Here is a 20906-nt window from a genome sequence, read left to right as displayed (position 1 = left end):
GTATCTTTTCTTGTCCATATCTGATCAAGTTAAAATTATCTTGGTATTTTCTTGTAGACCGTGTAAGTCTATTTTGTGTAGGCCTATGGTTGTTGCTCCAGGAAAAAGAATGCTTAGCTATATATCTTATCCAACTGCGAACAAATGCTGTCTTAATACAGCAGTCACGGTATATTCAGATACTATCTTTTGAAAAGTGCAGTTTTTCAATTTTTACTTGATTTAAATGTTTAGAGAAGTAGGTACGTCTAAGCGTTTAAATTCATAAGATCAGTGTTTGTGTTTTAAAACTTAAATCAATTCAATTTCAATTAATTTTATTTCGGAATATTTTATCCATATAAAAAAAAAACAACTTACAAACAGAAAAACAAAAAAGAAAATTCGCAAACTCTAAGCTTAGGCCTAAATATATAAAATACTTCTTCATCGACGAAGCATATGTTTTCGAACACAAGCAACACGAATATTACTTAATTAGACATTTTATTTTTTTTTACACGAAACAAAAATTATTAACACAACATATTTATTTTAGTTCCGATACAGTGTTCGATTCTGAAAGTTCATGGAATGGCGGAAGACATTTTGTTTACATCATTAAACATGTATTGCTGATGTACGGAGATAGGAGTGGATAACTGTAAATAGGTCTATATAGGCTTACTGCAGGAAATCAACAACCAACCTACATTAAAGTACTGGTTGTGGGATATTGTTACAGGAAAAGGTTTGTTTAATTCAATAACAAGTGTATTCAGAATACCATCACATTATTTGCATACACTGTACACAATGGATACAGTTTTAACAGGCACAAATATCACGACAGACGATATGAGGGAAAATTTGATTGTTGTTTTGTCAGTGTATATACCATTGGATGTTGTCATTATTACTGGGAATGCGCTTGTTCTTTTTTTCTTTCGACAAACTCGACATTTCGAAGATCCACAATTTGTGTTACTAGCCAGCTTAGCATTTGTGGACCTACTCACAGGAATTATCGCCGTACCCATGTTTATGTGGGGTCACATCTCAACAAGAAGATCACTGTACCTACCGAGCAAATGCCACATACAGTACATTCCTTCAAAGATTTTTATTTCAATTTCTTTTTGCCACCTTTTGTTGATCACAGTGGATCGGTACGTATCTATAATGAAACCGCTACATTATCATAAACTTATAACTTTACGTAGAATCTACTTTTCTATTGCTTTTTCGTGGATTTTGGGTTGCTTTTACGGCACCATGCCATTTTTCGGGGAAACTAAAACGATTGAAGGAATTTTCCTTTGCTATCTGCCAAGTCGACACGCTTTTATAGCTCAAGGTTACGTAACTTTAGCCATGGTTTCTATTGGTACTCTCCTATTGATAATAATGTACTTCAGAATTGTTTTAGAAGCAAGGAAACATAATGCAAACATAGAGAGTATTTCATTAAGCACACGTAAGATTGTTCGTAAAAGATTCAAAGCGGCAAAAACAAGTGCTTTGATCGTCTGTGCATTCGGTATAACGTTTTTGCCTCACGCTCTGAAACCGGTCGTATATTCTGGATATCAAAGATCTGATATGTATTGGTATATTCTGATTGCAGAGGCTCTGGTGAATACGAGTTCGGCGGTGAATCCGTTTATATATGTGTGTCGTCTCCGGCAATTTTCATATGCTCTAAGCCGTCTTTTTAACAAAACGTCTACCAGAGCTACAAAATCAACAAGCGGCACATCTTGTTAGTAAACATTTTTTCTTGCACCGGCATCTACACTCGCTGTGACATCTACCCCATTTGTTTGTGCAATATAACTATGTTCTACTTATGGCCAAGTATACTTACTGTCATGTGCTTAACATAATAGTATAATACTATAATTATGTTCTGAAGTATTAAAAATGTATTTTCCCCCCAAAACATGAAAAATGAAGATTAATTAAATCAGACTTGGAATATGTTATTTTGTAGTTTTAATAAAGTTAAAAACTTCCATAGAAAAAAAATAAAAAAAATAATGTTTTCACTTATAAAATGACAAAATGAATGGTTAAATTCAACCAAAAAAACATTGGCTGGCAGCCAATTTTTTGCTTTAAATTACAGTTTTTTCAGGTAAATAAAATTTTGTTCGATCAAATTTTTGGACAAAGTGGATAACTATTATGTTACATTAAAATGGCATATTCAACAAAAATGTTGTTAAGAATTATATTTTCAGGGGGACAATACATCTTTAACATTTTAAGTTATACAATGCCTTTGCGAAACTGTTCACTTGGCAAACAAAATAAAAAAAATTGACATTCTAAACGCATATTTTTAAACTTCTGTATGTTTTTTTTTTAAATCTTACGCAATTTCATCTTCAATTGACCAACAATGATTAAAATAATCGAATGCATATAATCACATGGCTTTTGTTTTTTTTAAAAGGCGATTTGACTTTTAAAACATTCTCATGTAGTAGGCCTAAATCTCATAGCTTCGTTAAAAAAACAACAAAAAACAAAGCGCTTCAAATGTTCGGAAAATACCAACGTTCCTTTCTTTTGTGTTAAAATAGACTGGATAAAAAGATATAAACTAGTAATTATTAAGATCCGAGTTTTTACTTTTAGTATAATTCTGATTTTTTTCTTCTGAATATTTAATGTTTTCAGATTGTTGAGATATTGTTTTCGAAAAAATACTAAAACAATGCTGAATAAAGGATACGTTGTATTACAAATAAGCCCGGTTTATCTCATTATTATTAGACATGATCGACACCGTACAAGAACCGGTTGCCTGTGAACCAGGCTTGGCAAAGTTTAGTTTAGCAGTTGTAAACTGGTACTATTTATATAAGGAAACGAATTTTTTGACTTCAGAATGAACAATAGTATCATAGTTACATAATAAAGAAAATTAAAGTATAGTGATATGTTTCACCGAAGTTAAGCAACGTTGGGCCTGGTTGCGTTCTGGATGGGAGACCGTCTAGAAATCGCGGCGGGTGCTGTATATACTGGAGAGTGATGGTGTAATGGTAATATCGTACTAGCATGTGATAGGCATGGGTACGAGGTTATCTGTACCATACTAATTGCATCCTAAGCCAAGGTGCTTTACTCTCATTGCCTCGTCCTTCGGATGGGATGTAAAGCCGTTGGTCCCGTGTACTAACAGTGCACGTTAAAGAACTTGGTACACTATTCGAAAATAGTAGGGGATCGTCTCCCGGTGTGCTGATCTGGTAGGCGCTGCACTGCTGGCTGCCGTGGGTCCGTGGAGGGCCTAATCCGAATTTCCTTTTTAAAACATATTCTTAATACAATTTATATCATCTACCCACTAAGTCATACCTTCCAGATGCTATACCAACAAATAGGATATCAAGAGTATAATTTTTGTTCTACGGTATTATTCATAATACTCAGCCGTTGCATTTAGAGCTACTGAGCTTTAACTAATATACGCGTCGATAATTATTTTAATTTATTAATATCATTTTAGATTGTGTAGGCGGTAAGTATAATAGAGTAGGTGGTGCTATGTAAAACAAAACAATTCTAATATCAGTTACAAAATAAAAATGTTGATGACATTGAAAATGTATGACATACGAATGTATTACAATTATATTAATTATATTTGTGGACGCAATGAATTTTTTTAATCGTAAGCTAATGATACCGATTTATATCACATTACTCAGTTATGAATATACAATGCTATTAAAAATTACGAGCATGTCTTCATATTTAATTAGCAAGCAATACGTCATTACGACGCGGAAACGCCAATGCGTGTTTCATTAATTCAACTGAATCGACGTATCCATTAGTAACAAGAATATTTTATCATAGATAATACATACAGTTCTGTTAAGACGGAAACGTAACGAGTAGCTGCTATTCTTTGAAAATTTTAAACTATAACAACAACATGGCGAAGAAAACGATTTGTACATGTTTCATGGTACTTGCTGTTGTTTTCGTACACCAGTCTAATTGTTTGACACAATCGCAGATAAATTATTTGAAACAAAAATTGAATGAACGCTACAGCCAAGTGGATTATTCGGAAAACAACATCGGCTTTGAATACAGTGCCTCTGAAACGTTTGAAAGCGACTCAAAACAAGACAAGCAGGAGGAGGATACGAACGAAATCCAAGAAGATGATGATGATGTACATGTTATAAACGTTGATATACGAATGCCAAATGTTCAACCGACACATGTAAGTAAAAGTTATTATCTTATGTCTCTGAAAACAAACCGTTTTTAGATGGACACAACAATAAACGATTACATATTATCTAACATAAATTACAACAATAATTTTCTTCTTTTATACCATATAAAGTTTATATATATTATATGATTTATAGCTTTTCTGATAAACTATCGTAAAATAAACTATACTATCCGTATGACCATGGAGGAAAAATGATATCAACAATGTGTTTTGAATGTTGTAGAACGCGCAGATTCAATTATTAAAAAATGTTAATTTATTATGTAGGAGGCCTATATACCTACTACTTACTCAAAATGCAAAGAGTTTTAACAATCTATGCTAAACTGTACAACAATGTATATAACAATAATGGTGAGATATTCACAATTTTAAATATTGGCTCTCAGATTCTCTTCTTTCGGTGTCATCATCCAATTTTCAAATGGGATGGGGCAATGCAAAACACCGGTGGTGGATAATTAATGATCAAAATAGTCTCTCGAAGAGTGGACTTTATGAACACCGACCAAGAATTACGTCATTGACTATGAATAGATACCAGTTGTGACGACTTGCACGTACATAGGCTTAATTGTAATTTGATATTAACAATAATTTGTAATATTTATTTCTGTTAAGGAAAATGAATATTTTTGTCACGCACTTGAGATGCCGATGGATCGGTCTGTTTTTATAAGTGAGTAGAGCTTAGGCATATATTATATTTGTAAAAAACTAAGACTCAGATATCAGTTTGTGAACATGCGCAGATGATGTTCACGCGTTTAATACTTCAGAATTAATCAGTTAAATTATATAAGTCTACAATTCATTTCTCCGTGGGGACACAATGTAACCTTTAAAAAGCTCATTTTATTACTTAATATTTCTTGTAAGCATTGATGCAAATATTATTGTCAATAAAGTTATCGAAATAATGTGTGAATTAAACTAATAACCATCAGCGCTTTTTGCCTTCTGAATTAAATCTATTTTAATATTGATACACTGTGTTAATGACAATTTTTTATAGCACACTTTGACGCACGATGTTAAGGATAAAGCTCTGTCTACACTATCAAACTATGGTAGTGATATGACGTCATCGTGTCCATGGGCATATCACATTTCTTGTCACAAAATGTTTGATATTGTAAACAGAGCTAAATTATTATGTGCTGTATGAGTATTACACGCGTGTTACCCGCCTGTTACTACCTGTATACCTTTATTATAATTTATGCTTTTACAATATTTGTTTTATTTTAAAGTTGGTTATGATCCCCAAGCTGAAATGGGTACAGCTCATCATATGTTACTCTATGGATGTAGTAAACCAGGAAGCCGTAATAACACCTGGTATGTACACCTGTATACATGCGCGTTACATGCGTTCACTTCCTTGTACTGTACTCTATGATTTACAGCTCCGTCTCCGTTCATTAGAGCTTGGTTCCCACTAGAACGTAACGCAAGGACGTAAACACAACGCAAGCGTTTTAACCAATACGTCGCGCTTACGTTCTTGCGTTGCGTAACAAGCGTTATGAAGCTGTAACTATACAACAGTAAAATGAACTTTATAAAAACTGAATTGTACCATAAAAACAGTGTAAATGCCAAGTGTAATTGAAGTTACTAACTAACATTTTCATCTGGCTTTTATCTTTAGCACTTTCATTCGTCCACGCGATGGTTTTTCTGTTTATTATTTTTGCTGTTTTATGAAAGTGAAAAATAAAAAAAGAACGCCACTTTGTAATTTCGTAATTTGGATCCTGGAGATGAAATTATTTCAAAATGTTCATTTGTAGTAGTTCTGTACTGATACTATGTTTTAATGTACTCAATGTTAGGAACTGCGGTGAAATGGCAAGTTCCAACGATGGACCGGTATGTGACGAAGGCTCCAAGATCCTGTATGCGTGGGCAATGGATGCCCCTTCACTTGAACTACCAAAAGACGTCGGCTTTGAAGTTGGTGGTGATACTGGAATCAACCAGCTAGTTCTACAAGTTCATTATGGCAAGATTGGAGACAAAATTAAAGGTAAATAAGGCATAGAATTGTATCAGTTATGACACAAGAGAGATAGATACATGGTGCTCACACAGCGCATTAAATTATAACGTGTATGTTCATACACTATTGTGGAAGATCGTGAGTAAGTCGCATGACGATAAATTCGGAAAGATTTTTGAACGGAAATTGCAGCAGTGCTACGATGTGGCATCTTTAATATTTAATAAACAAGTACGTCTTTATAAATTGATACTCAAAATTCTATGTATTAGGCCTATCAGCAATTTGCTAATGTTTTTAAGTATCTAGATGGATGAAAAGACTGAAACGAATGAAAATTTAATTGGAACTTTGGACTAATAGCCCTGAATTTAATCACATTAATTACATCATATATTATTTGTGCGAGCAGCGATTGTTGTTAATTGTTGTTTCTTAAAGAAATGAGTTTTTACTATACCAATTATTATAACAATTTATTTTCACAGAACACTTTATCGATGACTCTGGAATAACGTTACAAATCACTGATCAACCGTAAGTATATTGATTAACTTTTATAGTTTACAAGCTGTACTTTTTCATTAACATTATTTTATTTACAACATAGCGATTTTTTTTATGTTACACAGAAAAAGGTTAAGTGCCGCTGTGTATTTACTTGGTAGTGAAGGACGTGTACCTGGACATTCAACAGGTAAGATGATTTTTTAATCAACCATCCATTAGTTGTATATCAAAATCAGTCGATTTTAAATAAATAATAATTGGTACAATCTTTTGTATACACATACCTGTTTTGTTGATGGTGGAATGGCAATTACACTGCTCCCTTTAATATTCATCTTTTACAACTCTTATCTTTAAGTGTACATGGAGTCGGCGTGTTCATACGAGCACTCACAGGTGCTTTATCCGTTTGCGTTCCGTGTTCACACACACAAACTTGGTAAGTTGGAATTCAATGCAAGCCATAGTGCGTATAAACAGTGCTCTAATAGCATGTCGATGCTGGTGTGGTAAAGCTCTGTCTACACTATCAAACAGTTTGACAAAAAAAAGTGTGATGTGGCTAAACATGGTAATGATATGCTCAAATATTGTAGTGATATGACATCACATTTGCTGTCACATAAAGTTTGATAGTGTAGACAGAGTTTAGAAGGACAGAATGTTCGTCAAATAACGTGCAACAGTGTTTAAAGTTCAATGAATATAAAAGCAGTCAAATTTCAATTAAAATCATCTATGAACACACGTTAAACATTTTCAACCTTACCTGTACTCTGTGAATAATAACATATCCAACAACCTTTATTGTAGCAATTGTTTTCAATATAATACTAATAAGTAAAATAATTTTTTTAACCTTAATTTATATCTTGAGAAATAAACTAAAGTACTACTAAAACATGCCATTTATTTAATTATTAGTAGGGCCTACTCCTTACTCTTAAAATATACATAACAATAATGTCATAAACTTAGAAGGAGTGATATCTGTAGTTTTTAGGCTTCTTAGGCTTACTACTAGACCACCATTATTTCGAAATGACACTGAGAGAATGACGAATAAACACTAATAACAACCGAAACGTCGAGACTTTCTTCATTTTAGGCCTACTTTATTTCCCGTTTCAGAAGGAAACACAAGATGTCACGCAAAACCTTAAAGGCCAGGTGCGGGCAAAAAATTTCTATTGATCATACATTCCAATAATTATCGATCTATAGTTTCCCCTATGTTTCATAATTTTTGGGATTTTATTTGTGTTTACACAAGCTTTTTGAAAATTACCACTTTCTTATCAGTGGGGGGATAGTTCAAATTACACAGTAAAATCTCTATTCTTTTGTACACAAATTTTGAAAATAGAGAGGCATTTTAAAAAGCTATGAAAAATAAACGGTGTGGTAAAAAATGTTATCAGATGACTAAATATAGGTAATATAACTTGAATTTTACATTTCTGGTATTTTTATTCAACTTTAGAATTTTATTTTCATGTTATAGCAAAAATTATCCACCGTATATCCACTATCTTTTTTCACCTTCTAGGGAGTCACCTAGAAGGTTATTACATTATGTTAACTACCTATCTACTGAAAAAAAGTCTTCCTAGTTTTTTTGGCAGAATTTTGCCAAATTTTGTATTTGACCATAATAGGGGAAATTCATGTTTTTTCGTCTTGATTTCTGTTACAAATATTAGATTTATGTACAATTAACCAGATATTATGTTTAAAATTCATGCCTGTACCTGAGCTTTAAATGCATCTTTGCGTTTATTCTAATATATCCCTGCTTTGTTTGAGTGCTGTATGTTCACTTTTTCCATTTCAATGTGGCACACTGCGTCATCTACATAAAACCCATTACAGCCGTAATCTCTCTGGCAACGTATAGCACATCTCAAATATTCAGGCGTGTTTAAACGTTTCTTATCGCCGACGACGAAAAATCTCGAAATAAGACTCAATAGATCTGAATTAAGATGGAAAAATAGACAACATTTCCTATTATTATTATTGGAAGTAAAAAACATATTTGTTAATAATTAAGAGGCATTATTTTACGAGGCGCCGTTTGAGACATAACAAAATAACCTTTTGTCAGAAACAAAATGTAGGCCTAGGCATATTTGTTGACAATATTGAAATTTCTAAAACGGCGCTCTGTAATTAAATAAATTAAAATAACACGTAACATTTGTAATCTAAATGAAGATCACGTAAGGTACAGACGTTGCACTGAGGTTTAAAGCCCTGTCTTCTGCGAAGCTGTAACAATATACCGTTATGATCACAACACTATAGGGACGTATTATATCCTTTGAAGGTTTGTATAGCAGAACTATATTCCCACGTGTGTACCGCAAACTTTATATCAATGTACAGTACAACTAATGTGACCTTCTGTAGGCCTACCTGTTTCACAAATGAAAAACTTCGTGAACATATTCGAAGACTGCACACGATCCTTCAAGTATCCGTCTGAAAATTTAACCACAGCCGAGTAGGCGTCATCTTCATCTGGCTGCCCAGGTTTCCAATTTAGTATACTTGAATCAAGGTGCTCTCCTGTTTCCCACATCCAATTTAAATCGACAGATTTGTTCAAACCTGCTTCTCGAGAAAGACCAATAACAAACGAGGTATCTGGATAGTTTGTTTGCATAAAGTTGACGACCTCAGTAGCTTCTTTGACGGTCGTTAGGCTAACGAGATGTTCACCATAAGACGTACAGAATTGCCTTGCTTCTATCCATTTAAGCCGGTCGAAAATCACAACGGTGTACCGTGAGCCGTCGTATATCAATTCAGAATCGCCTTCTGATTATGTTAAAAAAATAATATTATATAAAAAAAAACTGTATCAAAACCATTAGTACAATTTAAATTACAATGCTCAGATCGTAATTACCTTTTTCTCTTTCGTTGGTGTAGCCCACTTTTTTTCATTATTCCATTCCATGACAAAGATATACAAAGATTTCAAATCAAATTTTCTATTTAAAAGACAGCACACCCGGTACACCATCTAATATTTCACTAATTACAATATCATAATAATGATTATCGTTTGATTGATACGGTAGTTATTTGAGTGGCAACTTTACCTGAAATTCTATAAATTGCCGTCTCCCCTATAAAGATAAAATATATTATTTATTACTGTAACATAATAGAAAGAATGATAAAATTAACATAAAGTCTTCCCTTTATCGTTTTTGGGAAAAAGTAAGACAATCTAACACCAGGATGCTGAGCTCCGGAGATCAAGAGTTTTATCTGCAGCTGTGTGTGCCGCGAAGAATATGTACATAGTACATACTGTTGGTATTTGTCGCATCCAGACATAAGATCAAAAGACAAGTATGAGTTCCTATCTTGGCTCAGTGTCCTGTTGTTAAAATGCCTTAGTATAATATTTTTGGCCTAAATGTCGTACAATCCTTGTTTACGTAATACACAAATTATCAGTCCCTGATTAAACCTGTTCCCACTGGGACGTAAGTGCAACGTAATGACGTAAGCGCAACGCAAGTGAGTTGAACAATCACAAGCCTATTAAATTAGTTGCGCTTACGTACTAATGAAAACCCAGCTTTATCAAATGGACATTACAAACACCATACGGTCATTTATTTACACATATGAAATAATGCCTTACCTTTTTCACAAATGAATGCATAAAGCATACAAAGACATAATGCCAACTTTACCATGTTGTTCTCGAAATTGATGAAGATAACAAGTTTGTCGAATCCAATGCAAACCGCATTAGTTTAAATTTTCATCTGAATTACTGTCATCATTACTGTTTGATAGTTTTATATGACTGTGTTGTGTAGGGATAATTTATTAAACTAAAAATGGTAATTAAAGTACAATAAACCCTTCTGGCGATAGATATAATATTGATTCATTTTAGAATTTCAATACATGTACATATAGTTTATAGCTAATAATTAATGACAGTAACACATTTTGAAATTAAATTAGAATAGTTGAGGAGATTTTATCGATTTAATTAAATTTCACATTACTATGATTACATTAAATTTATAACATATAGGGCCTAACATCAATTGTAAACTAGTCTGAATTAAACTTGCCATCTTTTATTTCATTTTAGACTTACAATACAACTGCATATAGTTATTATTGTGACATATTGATATCAGTAACACATTTGTATCATCATAATTTTTGCTTACTTTTTATCGATTATACTAAAAAAAAATCTTCAAATTAAAATGATTGAAAAAAGTCTAGAGTTTATACTATAATTAAAAAAGTTATAACGTTCTACGAATTGAACTCAATGCAGTACACGCGATAATTGTATTCATCAGGGATAAATAGTCTCTGTAAAATACAAAGTAACGCTTTATACCCAATCTAAACATTAAGAAATCATAATTAAGTATTGAACAATCACAAATGTATCTTACATTGTCAAAGGTCGAATGTACCTTCTTATTATGAATACAAAGACACCCGTTTAGTTAGTCGATAAGTATTAATAAATAATAAACTTTATTTCAGAAACAATTTACAAGCCATATAAATTACATCATCACAGCACACCATCATCATAAAACAATTTTAAAAGATAACATAAATAAAAAAATAATCAAGAAATATAAATTAAGCACTGAGAAGAGCCACACAGCCTCGGAAATGTGTATCGGTATATTCCCCGTTACACTTTCATTCTTCTCTATTCATAGGCAAAGTAGTTTCGGCGTACCGTATACGAAACCAACAATGGACTGAAATTGGACGACAGGACCCACACAAGCCAGAGGTAAGCTAGATCATTATTTTAGTAAAGAGGTGTTTTTTGCCTCAGATGTAAACAAATTGCTCCGCAAACCATCTATTTGACATGTGAACAAGATGCCCACGAAAAATGAATGAATTTGTTTATGGTTATCGTTAGCAATTTTCCTAAATATATATTATCATAATGACACGATACTATGCGAGGAGAACAAATCAATATTTCCCATTTTTCCCAAGTTCATGAAATTATCATTTTTGAAGTTGATTGTGCTTTACTTTCTTTTTTCTTTCCCTTTTTAATGTACAGTAACATGCTTTTTCATATAATATGTTCATCATTTGCTCCGATTAGGCTCTATTGTTGCTAAAGGTAGTCATAATATGGCATAATCTGCATTTCCTTTATTATATCCACATGGGTGCACAGTATACAAATAAAAAAACAAAACAACAACAAAAACAAACACACATACACAATCATGTCGGCCTAGATAGAAGATTTAGCTTTACATGTTATATATTTAAAATATCTTCTTTCGTTTTAATTTATCTAGATGTTTTATCCGATTGAGAAGAACATGACGATTGAGTATGGTGACATCTTAGTAAGTGAAATATTAACTCTCACGATTACGAGATCTAATACTAATAAACATCTGGTCGCACCCATTTCAGCAGCAATTGATATCATAACATGAGCAGTAACAGAAGTTGCAAAAGTGTCATATGGGAATCCGTGACAATAACAATAATAATTAGGCCTAGTATTACGTAATTATAATAGTGTTACTGTTTTAATAATTTTACAGGCAGCAAGATGCACCATGGTAAATGATATGGACAAGACCGTTTTCACTGGGTAAGTTTTTACTTGTCGAAAAATTCTGAACCTAAACACAAACAACTTATACAAATAAAGTGTGCATTCTGTTGCTCCTGACGAGTGTTATATAGGCCTAATCATGACTGACAAGCTCTTCTAGAAACATTTCTTTCAAAATAATTCCAAGATATCAAAGCCTAAATTAAATGTAAGCCAAAATTTAACGAAGCTTTAGACTCCTGTCATCGTCGAAACGTACGAACCGTACAGAGATACGTTGCTATAATAAACATTTTCAGAGATAATCTGTTAGATGTATTTACCTACATTGTTAAGTTTTCAATATCATTATCATTATTGTTATCCTGAACTGCGATCTTGTAAAGTCTATCTGTGTCTGTATGAAACCCGTTTGTGCATTTTTAACCAAGTATAAAAAGTGGGGATCCCAAAAACGTTACGTTTCATTAATTTATGAGATCGAAGTGGGAAAAATGATTTCAGTCTTTCAGGTCTCAAATAAATCATAGATATAAACAACTCCTTGTTCTATATGAGACATGACGCGTACCACCATACAACCATTAAAGGAGTGTATTGTATTTCCGAGAAAAACAAATCTAATCATATTTTCTTATACATTTTTTTTTTCGTTTTTAGAGCCACGTCAGATGACGAAATGTGCAATTTTTACATGATGTATTATACATCAGGTACTTTACCGGACATTGATAATTGCTTTCGAGGAGAGAAATTTCACTGGCAGAATTACTTTAAAAATATTCCCTCTGATGCAAGCAATTTGCCCAAATCAAAAGAAGAATAATGGTAAAAAGTGCTGAATGGGACATTAGAGAAAGCAAGAAGGGGTTAATTTAATGTGTTATTACGTATAGTTTTCTTTCTTTGGTAATCAGACCTGCAGTGTATTTAATTTTTTGAAACATACATTTATATGGTATTGCAGTATTTGCTCGATCAACTAGGCCTACAACCTTCCAAGAAGCCACTCTACTTGCTAGCAGGGAGTTGACCATCCGCTGTTGGTAGTAGTTGTCTTTAAATTGAGACCAGTTTTAATGCAACTTTTTAGCCTCAATTCTCTTTTAAATTGTATATAATTATGTTTTTGACCATTTTGGCTCTATCCATTTTTGCTCCACCCTAACCAAGTTCATTGTACTGTATATTTTAATGCTTGCTGTTTGTGTGGCCCACATAATCCGACTCATTTTATGTTGAATAAGAAAGATCATTTTATTTGTAATGTTATCACAATCATACCTAACATTTTAAACGATAAAGATTGAATGTACGGAGAACAAATCGAGTGATCAGAGAACTCGCCAAAGTTGGAAAAGTAAAACCGATTCAACGTAGGTATGGTAAGTCTACTGTATGTGAAACAATGTCAGCCATCACTTTCACCAGAAAGTAAATGAATAAAAATAGATTGTAATGTTATCTTTTATGTGGTCGAAATCCTATCAGTAATATTAAAAATGATTACTAAAATTATTTTGTTTGCATGTTCCTGTTGCAATACAGATATGGAGTGGCTTTAGCCTATTCTCACACCTGGTTATTTTTGTTAATTGGTGACTGAATACATATTATTATCGAGGAAAAAAAAAACATTATAATTTGGTGAAAAATATTTAATTGCCTTAATGTAAATATATAAAATACTTAATATATTAATTATTGTAAATAATAAGACAATTACAGATAATTACAGTCATTTAAGAAAATGGATTAAGTTGTTTTAGAAATTTACCACACACAACAAATGTTTTGTCGCTCTCAAAAAAATAAATTCCAGAAAATGTACTCAGTTAATGATAGATTATCAATAATAACTACTGTATGATCAATCAATTATTTATTCAATTGTGTTATTTAATCTATTTACAATTTAATTAAGTAGGGCCTATGTTGCAATGTTACATGTATATAAATTAATATTATTATCATGTATATTAATGATACACGCTAACAACCGTATGTTGTTGACAGTTAAAATACCCCAATGGATTTAATTGACTTACGAATGACTGACTGAATAGAACAAACAAAACAATATGAGAGTGTGAGGAGTAGGAGTTAAGATGTTGCAATTAAGTTTCAACTCAAAGAGTAGGTCGTCGACCTAACCTCAAAATCACTACTTAAATCAGATGAGTGCTGGAAAGTGCTGCCTTAAAGTCGAGATTCCTTTATATTCATATTCGAATACGGTAATATTATTTTAACGTATAACCATTCAAGTTTAGTTTCTTATACATGAAAGATTTCAAACGTTTTTTAAAAATCTGACCTCTCTCAAGACACCACTCAAGACCTCTCTCAAGACACCACTCAAGACCTCTCTCAAGACACCACTCAAGACCTCTCTCAAGACACCACTCAAGACCTCTCTCAAGACACCACTCAAGACCTCTCTCAAGACACCACTCAAGACACCACTCAAGACCTCTCTCAAGACACCACTCAAGACCTCTCTCAAGACACCACTCAAGACCTCTCTCAAGACACCACTTAAGACCTCTCTCAAGACACCACTCAAGACCTCTCTCAAGACACCACTCAAGACCTCTCTCAAGACACCACTCAAGACCTCTCTCAGGACACCACTCAAGACCTCTCTCAAGACACCACTCAAGACCTCTCTCAAGACACCACTCAAGAACTCGATCAAGACACCACTCAAGAACTCTCTCAAGACACCACTCAAGACCTCTCTCAAGACACCACTCAAGACCTCTCTCAAGACACCACTCAAGACCTCTCTCAAAACACCACTCAAGACCTCTCTCAAGACACCACTCAAGACACCACTCAAGAACTCGATCAAGACACCACTCAAGAACTCTCTCAAGACACCACTCAAGAACTCTCTCAAGACACCACTCAAGACCTCTCTCAAGACACCACTAAAGACCTCTCTCAAGACACCACTCAACAACTCGCTCAAGACAGAGAGAGAGAGAGACCTTTATTGTTATTTTTCTGATGCCCTTGTTAGATGTGTACTGTGTATGTGTACCGTTACACAAGCTCCCTCTTCATTATCTGTGACGACCATAGTAGGCGCAAAACATTCCATCTGAAGATGGTAAGGCAGACATTCGAAGGATCCTTGTACGCCTGTAAACCATCAATTATCCTGATCCCTGATTAGCCAATATTGGGCCACCTAATACCGCTTAGCATCAGCTTCCTTGAATAATCGTCCGAATCTTCTCAGCATCTTCTTCCAACTGTCTATTGTTTGGATTTATCTTTAAAGCTGCTTCATAATCTTGTAAACCTGTAAAATTAATTTCAATACTTAAGAAGAAGATATGAGAAATGAATTAATGTTCCGATTCTTATTAGATCATCACCAGGAATGACAATAATTCGAAGGAAGACAATGATAGGCCAGTAGCCATTCATAGACCAGTTTTTTATATACAAAACTGTAACTAACCTTCAATATATAATTCCAGTTCACAGAATGATGTTCCTCTTCGAGCATGTGACCTAGCTCTAGCTGTTTCATTGGCTAAAACTGGCGGTGTTAATAGCTCAAGAGCCTAAATAAAAGAAAGTTAAATGAAATGCATAGAGGCCAATTTATATACCAATATATCCTTTTTTTCTCATAGTGGCAGCCAATTCACATCCCTGAATTGTGTTTACTATGATTATTACTATATTATATTTTGTTTTATAGTATATCAATATAATCTTTAGTGATGAGTGATTTTACCTTTGAACTGTCTTCAATACATTTCATAAAGTTCCTCAACTTAAGATGACAAGCTGCTCGATTTGAGAATATACTAAAATTATTAGGTAAAGAATATAATTCAAGATACACCAATGGCGCCATAATTACTACATCATCACCCTAGTTCAGTCTACTTTTTTTTTTTCTTTTATGGGTCTCTCCCATCTTTATTCATTCATTAATGTATATACACAATTCATTATTATATAATATAATAAAATAATATCATAGAAGAGGTTGTTAATATAAGACAGCACACAAACAATCTTTTTGATAGTACTGTATATAAATATTGCACATACATTAAAGAAACTTTATAATATTATACCTTATAAATATTGTTTCAAAAAGAACATTGATTTTTTTATTTATACAATTTTTCAGGTAAGTAATACGTTTCATTATTTTTATACATAATTGTTGTTTATAGCATTGATAATATGTATATTCTTATATTTTTTTCATTTATAAAGAGATGATGAAGTGAGGCATATTTCCATTTATTTAGTTGTTTTAATACATTAGCTTTGTATATGCTTAGCAAACCAATTGCAAACACATGATCTACATATGTATTTCCAGTGCCAAGTATTATATTTTTGAAATTTGCCTCGATATTAAATTTAGTTATTGTATGCTCATTTATGTAAAGCCACAAATGATTTGCTTCTGCTTTAAAATACCAAATACTACTATTATTTTACAAGACAGTAAGGATACGATGGTAATTTGCTATCCAAACGAATGGCTAAGTTGTATGCATTAACGGCAGCAAGATAGTTACCAGATGTGAAGAACCCACTGAAAATAAAAAATAATGAAATTAAAGCAATTTTCATTTTATAATTAACTATCCATTCCTGAAGATGAAAGATTATTACTCTTTATTATGTAGGAGTCCAAAAGCAATTAAAGAGAGTGGTTCATTATAATCACCACACCAGGAGATTTATAAAATACCTATTGAGGTCTTTGAAATACATGTTTTCATGCATAGTTAATAGATTAAAAGATTACAGTTAAGATGCAATATCTCAAACCAGTAACTATTGCACCAAAAAGATACATTAAAAAAAAATTACCAAAGAACTGGAAATAAAACAAACAATTAATAGCATTTCCATTGTTTTAATTTGCTTTTAAATTTTCCATGATGTAAACATCTACAATTCAGTAGAAAAAAACATTTTGATATTTACTCCAGCTATTTTCAAATTTTCTATTTTTCTTGTCTCTTCATCTCTTTACATCATTTTATTTTCTCTAAACATTTGCTCTAAACTTTTTCATATTAATAATCTATACATAAATTTCTGTTTACAAACATTGTCTTTTTTCTACTTACTCTCCTTTGTCCTTCAACCACTGAGGATTCTTCTCCTCTGCACTTAAATCTGAATCTTCACAGTCAGCAATGCGTCTAGCTTCTGCTTGCTTTTTAAGCCACTGTTTTGAAGAAAAAGTAAAAAGGTAGTCTACAGTGGGTTATAGACAGAGATTCAACTTAAAGGTAAAATATACACATTTTGGCATACATGGCGTTTCATATGTACAAAACTCTTTTGAAAAAAAAGTAAACCGGTAGAAGAGGTGATTTGACTTAAAATTGGTAAAAGTAACGATAAATATTTTGACATATATGTATAATACTTCCAGCTGAAACAGACCAAAATCAAAATACGGACTGTAATCCTAAACACAAAAAAAGGACAATAACTATAGACTTGGGGAAAGTCTAGAAAAGAGGGTTTGAGATAAAGACGGTGCAGACAGTGTCATGATAACCGCAAGATAATGGTATTTGAGAAAAAAAACTATTAAAAAAAAACAAATGATTATCATTGCATTCACAACATGAACAGGAGTATGTTTGGGCCTTCCATATAACATTGAAATATAATATGAACTTCTCCAAATTTTAAATTTTTTAACAGAAAAGACTTACAGCATCTTCATCAGCCTGCTTAGATTCTCTCATAGGCGTGGGAAACACCCGAGGTGTGAAGGTCACCTGAATGTTACCACCCTGCCTTGGCGCTGCTATAGCAACTGTCCCATCTGTAAAAGCATTTATGATTATTGGTAGACATTATGTTTTTGTAATTCTTTACCAAATAATAACAACAATAATATGCAAAATGAACGTCACCAAAGCATAATAGTAATTAGTTTTTTACTGGCAAAGTCGACGTTAAAAACAATTAGATGCCAATACCAGAAAACAATTAATTTGATGCTGCACAGTTGACTGCGGCAAGAGCCTCATCCATGCCCTCTATTCTATTATTTAATTATTGTTTCAATTGATTTTCCTTTTAATTAGAATTATTATTTTTTTATATAAATTCTATTAATTTTAAATTTTTATTTGTTGGTATGTTAAAGTCAAATTGTATTTTTGTGAGGATCCCTAATGATCAGCTTTGGCTGGATGGACCACCGTCTTAAATTACTGTTGAAATAAAACATTCTGCAGAAACAGAAAAATTTCTGCAATTTCTGTGTTAAATGGTGTCAAGTATTATTAATTGTTTACCAAATTAGGGTCCCCAATGATCAGCTTTGGCTGGATGGACCACCCTCTTAAATTATTGTTGAAATAAAATATTTCTGGAATTTTTGAGTTAAATGGTGTAAAGTATTATTAATTGTTTATATCATTCATATTGTATATTATATGTATTTTTTGATAAATAAAGATACTTGATTTGATTTGTGGCAGTGGTACACCAACCTTTATGAAACATATTCCCATTATTTTCTTCCTTCTGTTTATCTGTTGTTACACTTTCTTGTACTTCATGTTCTTTCCAATGTTCAATCTCTTCAGTTGCCTTTCTTCTTTCTGCTTCCTTTGTTTCTTCAATTCTTTTTCGTTCCTCTTCATCAAGCTGTATTAATATTTGTAAATGTTATCAAATAATTCTTTCAAACAATGGACGAATTAGAGTAAAATGTATTTGGGGATATTTAATGGTTGTATTTGGTTGATAAATCTGAAAGAGTGAACAATTTTCTCACTTAAGATTCAAACTGAGAATATTCTGCAGTTATTGATACGCATACTATATTTAATCGAGGGAGGCATTTATTTGAGGAGGTGTTTATTTTTTTTTTTGTGGTATAATAGTAAAATGATTGATCAATGTAGATCATATCCAAGTCAAAGAATTCTAATACAAATAGAAATGTGTTATAATAAAATGTGGTTGGCAGTTCTCATTTATTTGAGTTTATTCAAATAAATATGGTATATGTCCTTATTTAACTAGTGGTTTCATGTTCTAATTGGTATTGGATATAAACTCGTTTGGAGAGCTCTTACTGTCGTATTAGTATGATAAAACAGTAAAATTATACTCAACATCCACAAGGCAGGCTATAAATTTCAATGGAAATAGAGAGACTTCTCATAGCAGAAAGTTCAGATATACCCACCCTCATTTGCTCTTTAAGAGCATATTTATCAGCCTCTCTTTTTTTGATGGCTGCCATTTTCTTTTCTTCTTCAGCTTTCTTATGAGCTGCTTCCACTGCTAGCTGCCGCTTGCTTTTCATCAACTCTTTATCACCTGAAAACAAAATTGAAATTAAAATAAAACTATTCAAAACTTATAATTGTATAGAGATAAGAATCAGAATTTGTATAGCATACATTTAAAATTAACGGACCAGTAGTAGTAGTAGTAGTTTCCACTAAGACACAATGCAAGGATGTAAGTTGATCAATCACAAGTGATGGGTAAATAAAACTGTCATTTGTCATACATACTAGTGGGAACAAAGCCTAGAGGCAAAGATATGGTAAAAAAGATGATATTTATAATGAGCATATAATATTTTACAATAAATATTATTGAAGATATTAAATTTACTAAACAAACAATTTTACCAGATTCAAGAGATGTAAGCCGTGTCCATATTCCAGGTTGTTGTTTGACAAGGTTGAAGACGATGGTTCCTTCCCCAATTTGTGCTGTGCCTTTATTGTCATCTACTGGCTTGAATAACAAGACTTCAAACAGGTATGGAGGATAGTTAACCTAAAAAAAAGAAAAGATTTATAATCAATTAGTGATTTACAATATTATTATTATTATTAGTAATTTGTTGATATTTAAAATTGTTTCCCCTTTTTGGGTCAAATGTGGTAATACAACAAAGAGAATAAATCAATATTTTACATAAATTGTTAGGCTCTAGCTAGGCTAGGCCTAGGCCTAGCTAGGCCTATTCTATTCATCATTTTTAAATTTTTATTATGAATGAGGCCTGTTTTTTATTTTATCAATCATCTGAATTTGATCACAAATGAAATGCGTCGCTGTCAAGTCTGTCTAAAATCAATGAAACGTATGACCTGAACTGTATTTAGTTTTTAAAATGTTATATCCAGTCTAGGCTTAGGCCTAGCCATAGCGCAGGACGATCCGCGGAGAGAGGAGAGGTTCACTTTCTTCGAACAGTCAGTGAATTAGATTTTTAGGTCCGTACCTTCAAGTAATCATCTGTTAAAAAAATGTCAGCTTTACTAGATTTAACACCTTTTAAAGGAATTGTAATATGAATGGAAACTTCAGTTTCATCCCACACATAATCCTTTACGGCAATTGGCATTTTATTTACAATTTTAAAACAGAGACAAGAATTAATCTTCTTCAGCTTCTTCTTATTTTGTTTACGATCGTTAAGCACTCTCTTGCCTCTAGATGGCGTACTTGCTCGTGTAGTTTTGGCTATTTATACGGCTTCGGATAAATAAAAC

General features: G+C 32.6%; 3 protein-coding genes across 3 annotated transcripts; 2 read left to right on the top strand and 1 right to left on the bottom strand.

The window, feature by feature from the left end:
• The first annotated feature begins 748 nt into the window (after window positions 1-748).
• On the top strand, window positions 749-1967 carry LOC140062591 (adenosine receptor A1-like). The gene has a single exon (XM_072108873.1). The coding sequence runs from the start codon at window positions 796-798 to the stop codon at window positions 1744-1746; it is 951 nt and encodes a 316-aa protein (XP_071964974.1). The 5' UTR covers window positions 749-795; the 3' UTR covers window positions 1747-1967.
• A 1517-nt stretch (window positions 1968-3484) lies between these two features.
• LOC140062411 (probable peptidylglycine alpha-hydroxylating monooxygenase 1) lies at window positions 3485-13881 on the top strand. Its single transcript, XM_072108622.1, has 12 exons — window positions 3485-3511; window positions 3853-4228; window positions 4868-4925; window positions 5500-5587; window positions 6085-6278; window positions 6740-6788; window positions 6884-6948; window positions 7120-7200; window positions 11489-11565; window positions 12098-12148; window positions 12353-12402; window positions 13027-13881. The coding sequence occupies exons 2-12, from the start codon at window positions 3932-3934 to the stop codon at window positions 13190-13192; spliced, it is 1176 nt and encodes a 391-aa protein (XP_071964723.1). The 5' UTR covers window positions 3485-3511; window positions 3853-3931; the 3' UTR covers window positions 13193-13881.
• A 1199-nt stretch (window positions 13882-15080) lies between these two features.
• Window positions 15081-20808, bottom strand: LOC140062412 (dynein axonemal assembly factor 4-like). Its single transcript, XM_072108623.1, has 10 exons — window positions 20636-20808; window positions 20034-20184; window positions 19580-19713; window positions 18876-19032; window positions 18087-18199; window positions 17487-17587; window positions 16862-16942; window positions 16121-16193; window positions 15839-15944; window positions 15081-15676 (listed from the first exon to the last, which is right to left on the bottom strand). Exons 1-10 carry the CDS (start codon window positions 20756-20758, stop codon window positions 15579-15581), a joined length of 1137 nt encoding a protein of 378 aa, XP_071964724.1. The 5' UTR covers window positions 20759-20808; the 3' UTR covers window positions 15081-15578.
• Between the last annotated feature and the right edge of the window lie 98 nt (window positions 20809-20906).

Source organism: Antedon mediterranea, chromosome 11, assembly GCF_964355755.1.
Source record: "Antedon mediterranea chromosome 11, ecAntMedi1.1, whole genome shotgun sequence".
NCBI lineage: Eukaryota > Metazoa > Echinodermata > Crinoidea > Comatulida > Antedonidae > Antedon > Antedon mediterranea.
The sequence above is the reverse complement of the archived record's forward strand: the minus strand, read 5'-3'. Positions and strand labels throughout refer to the sequence as shown.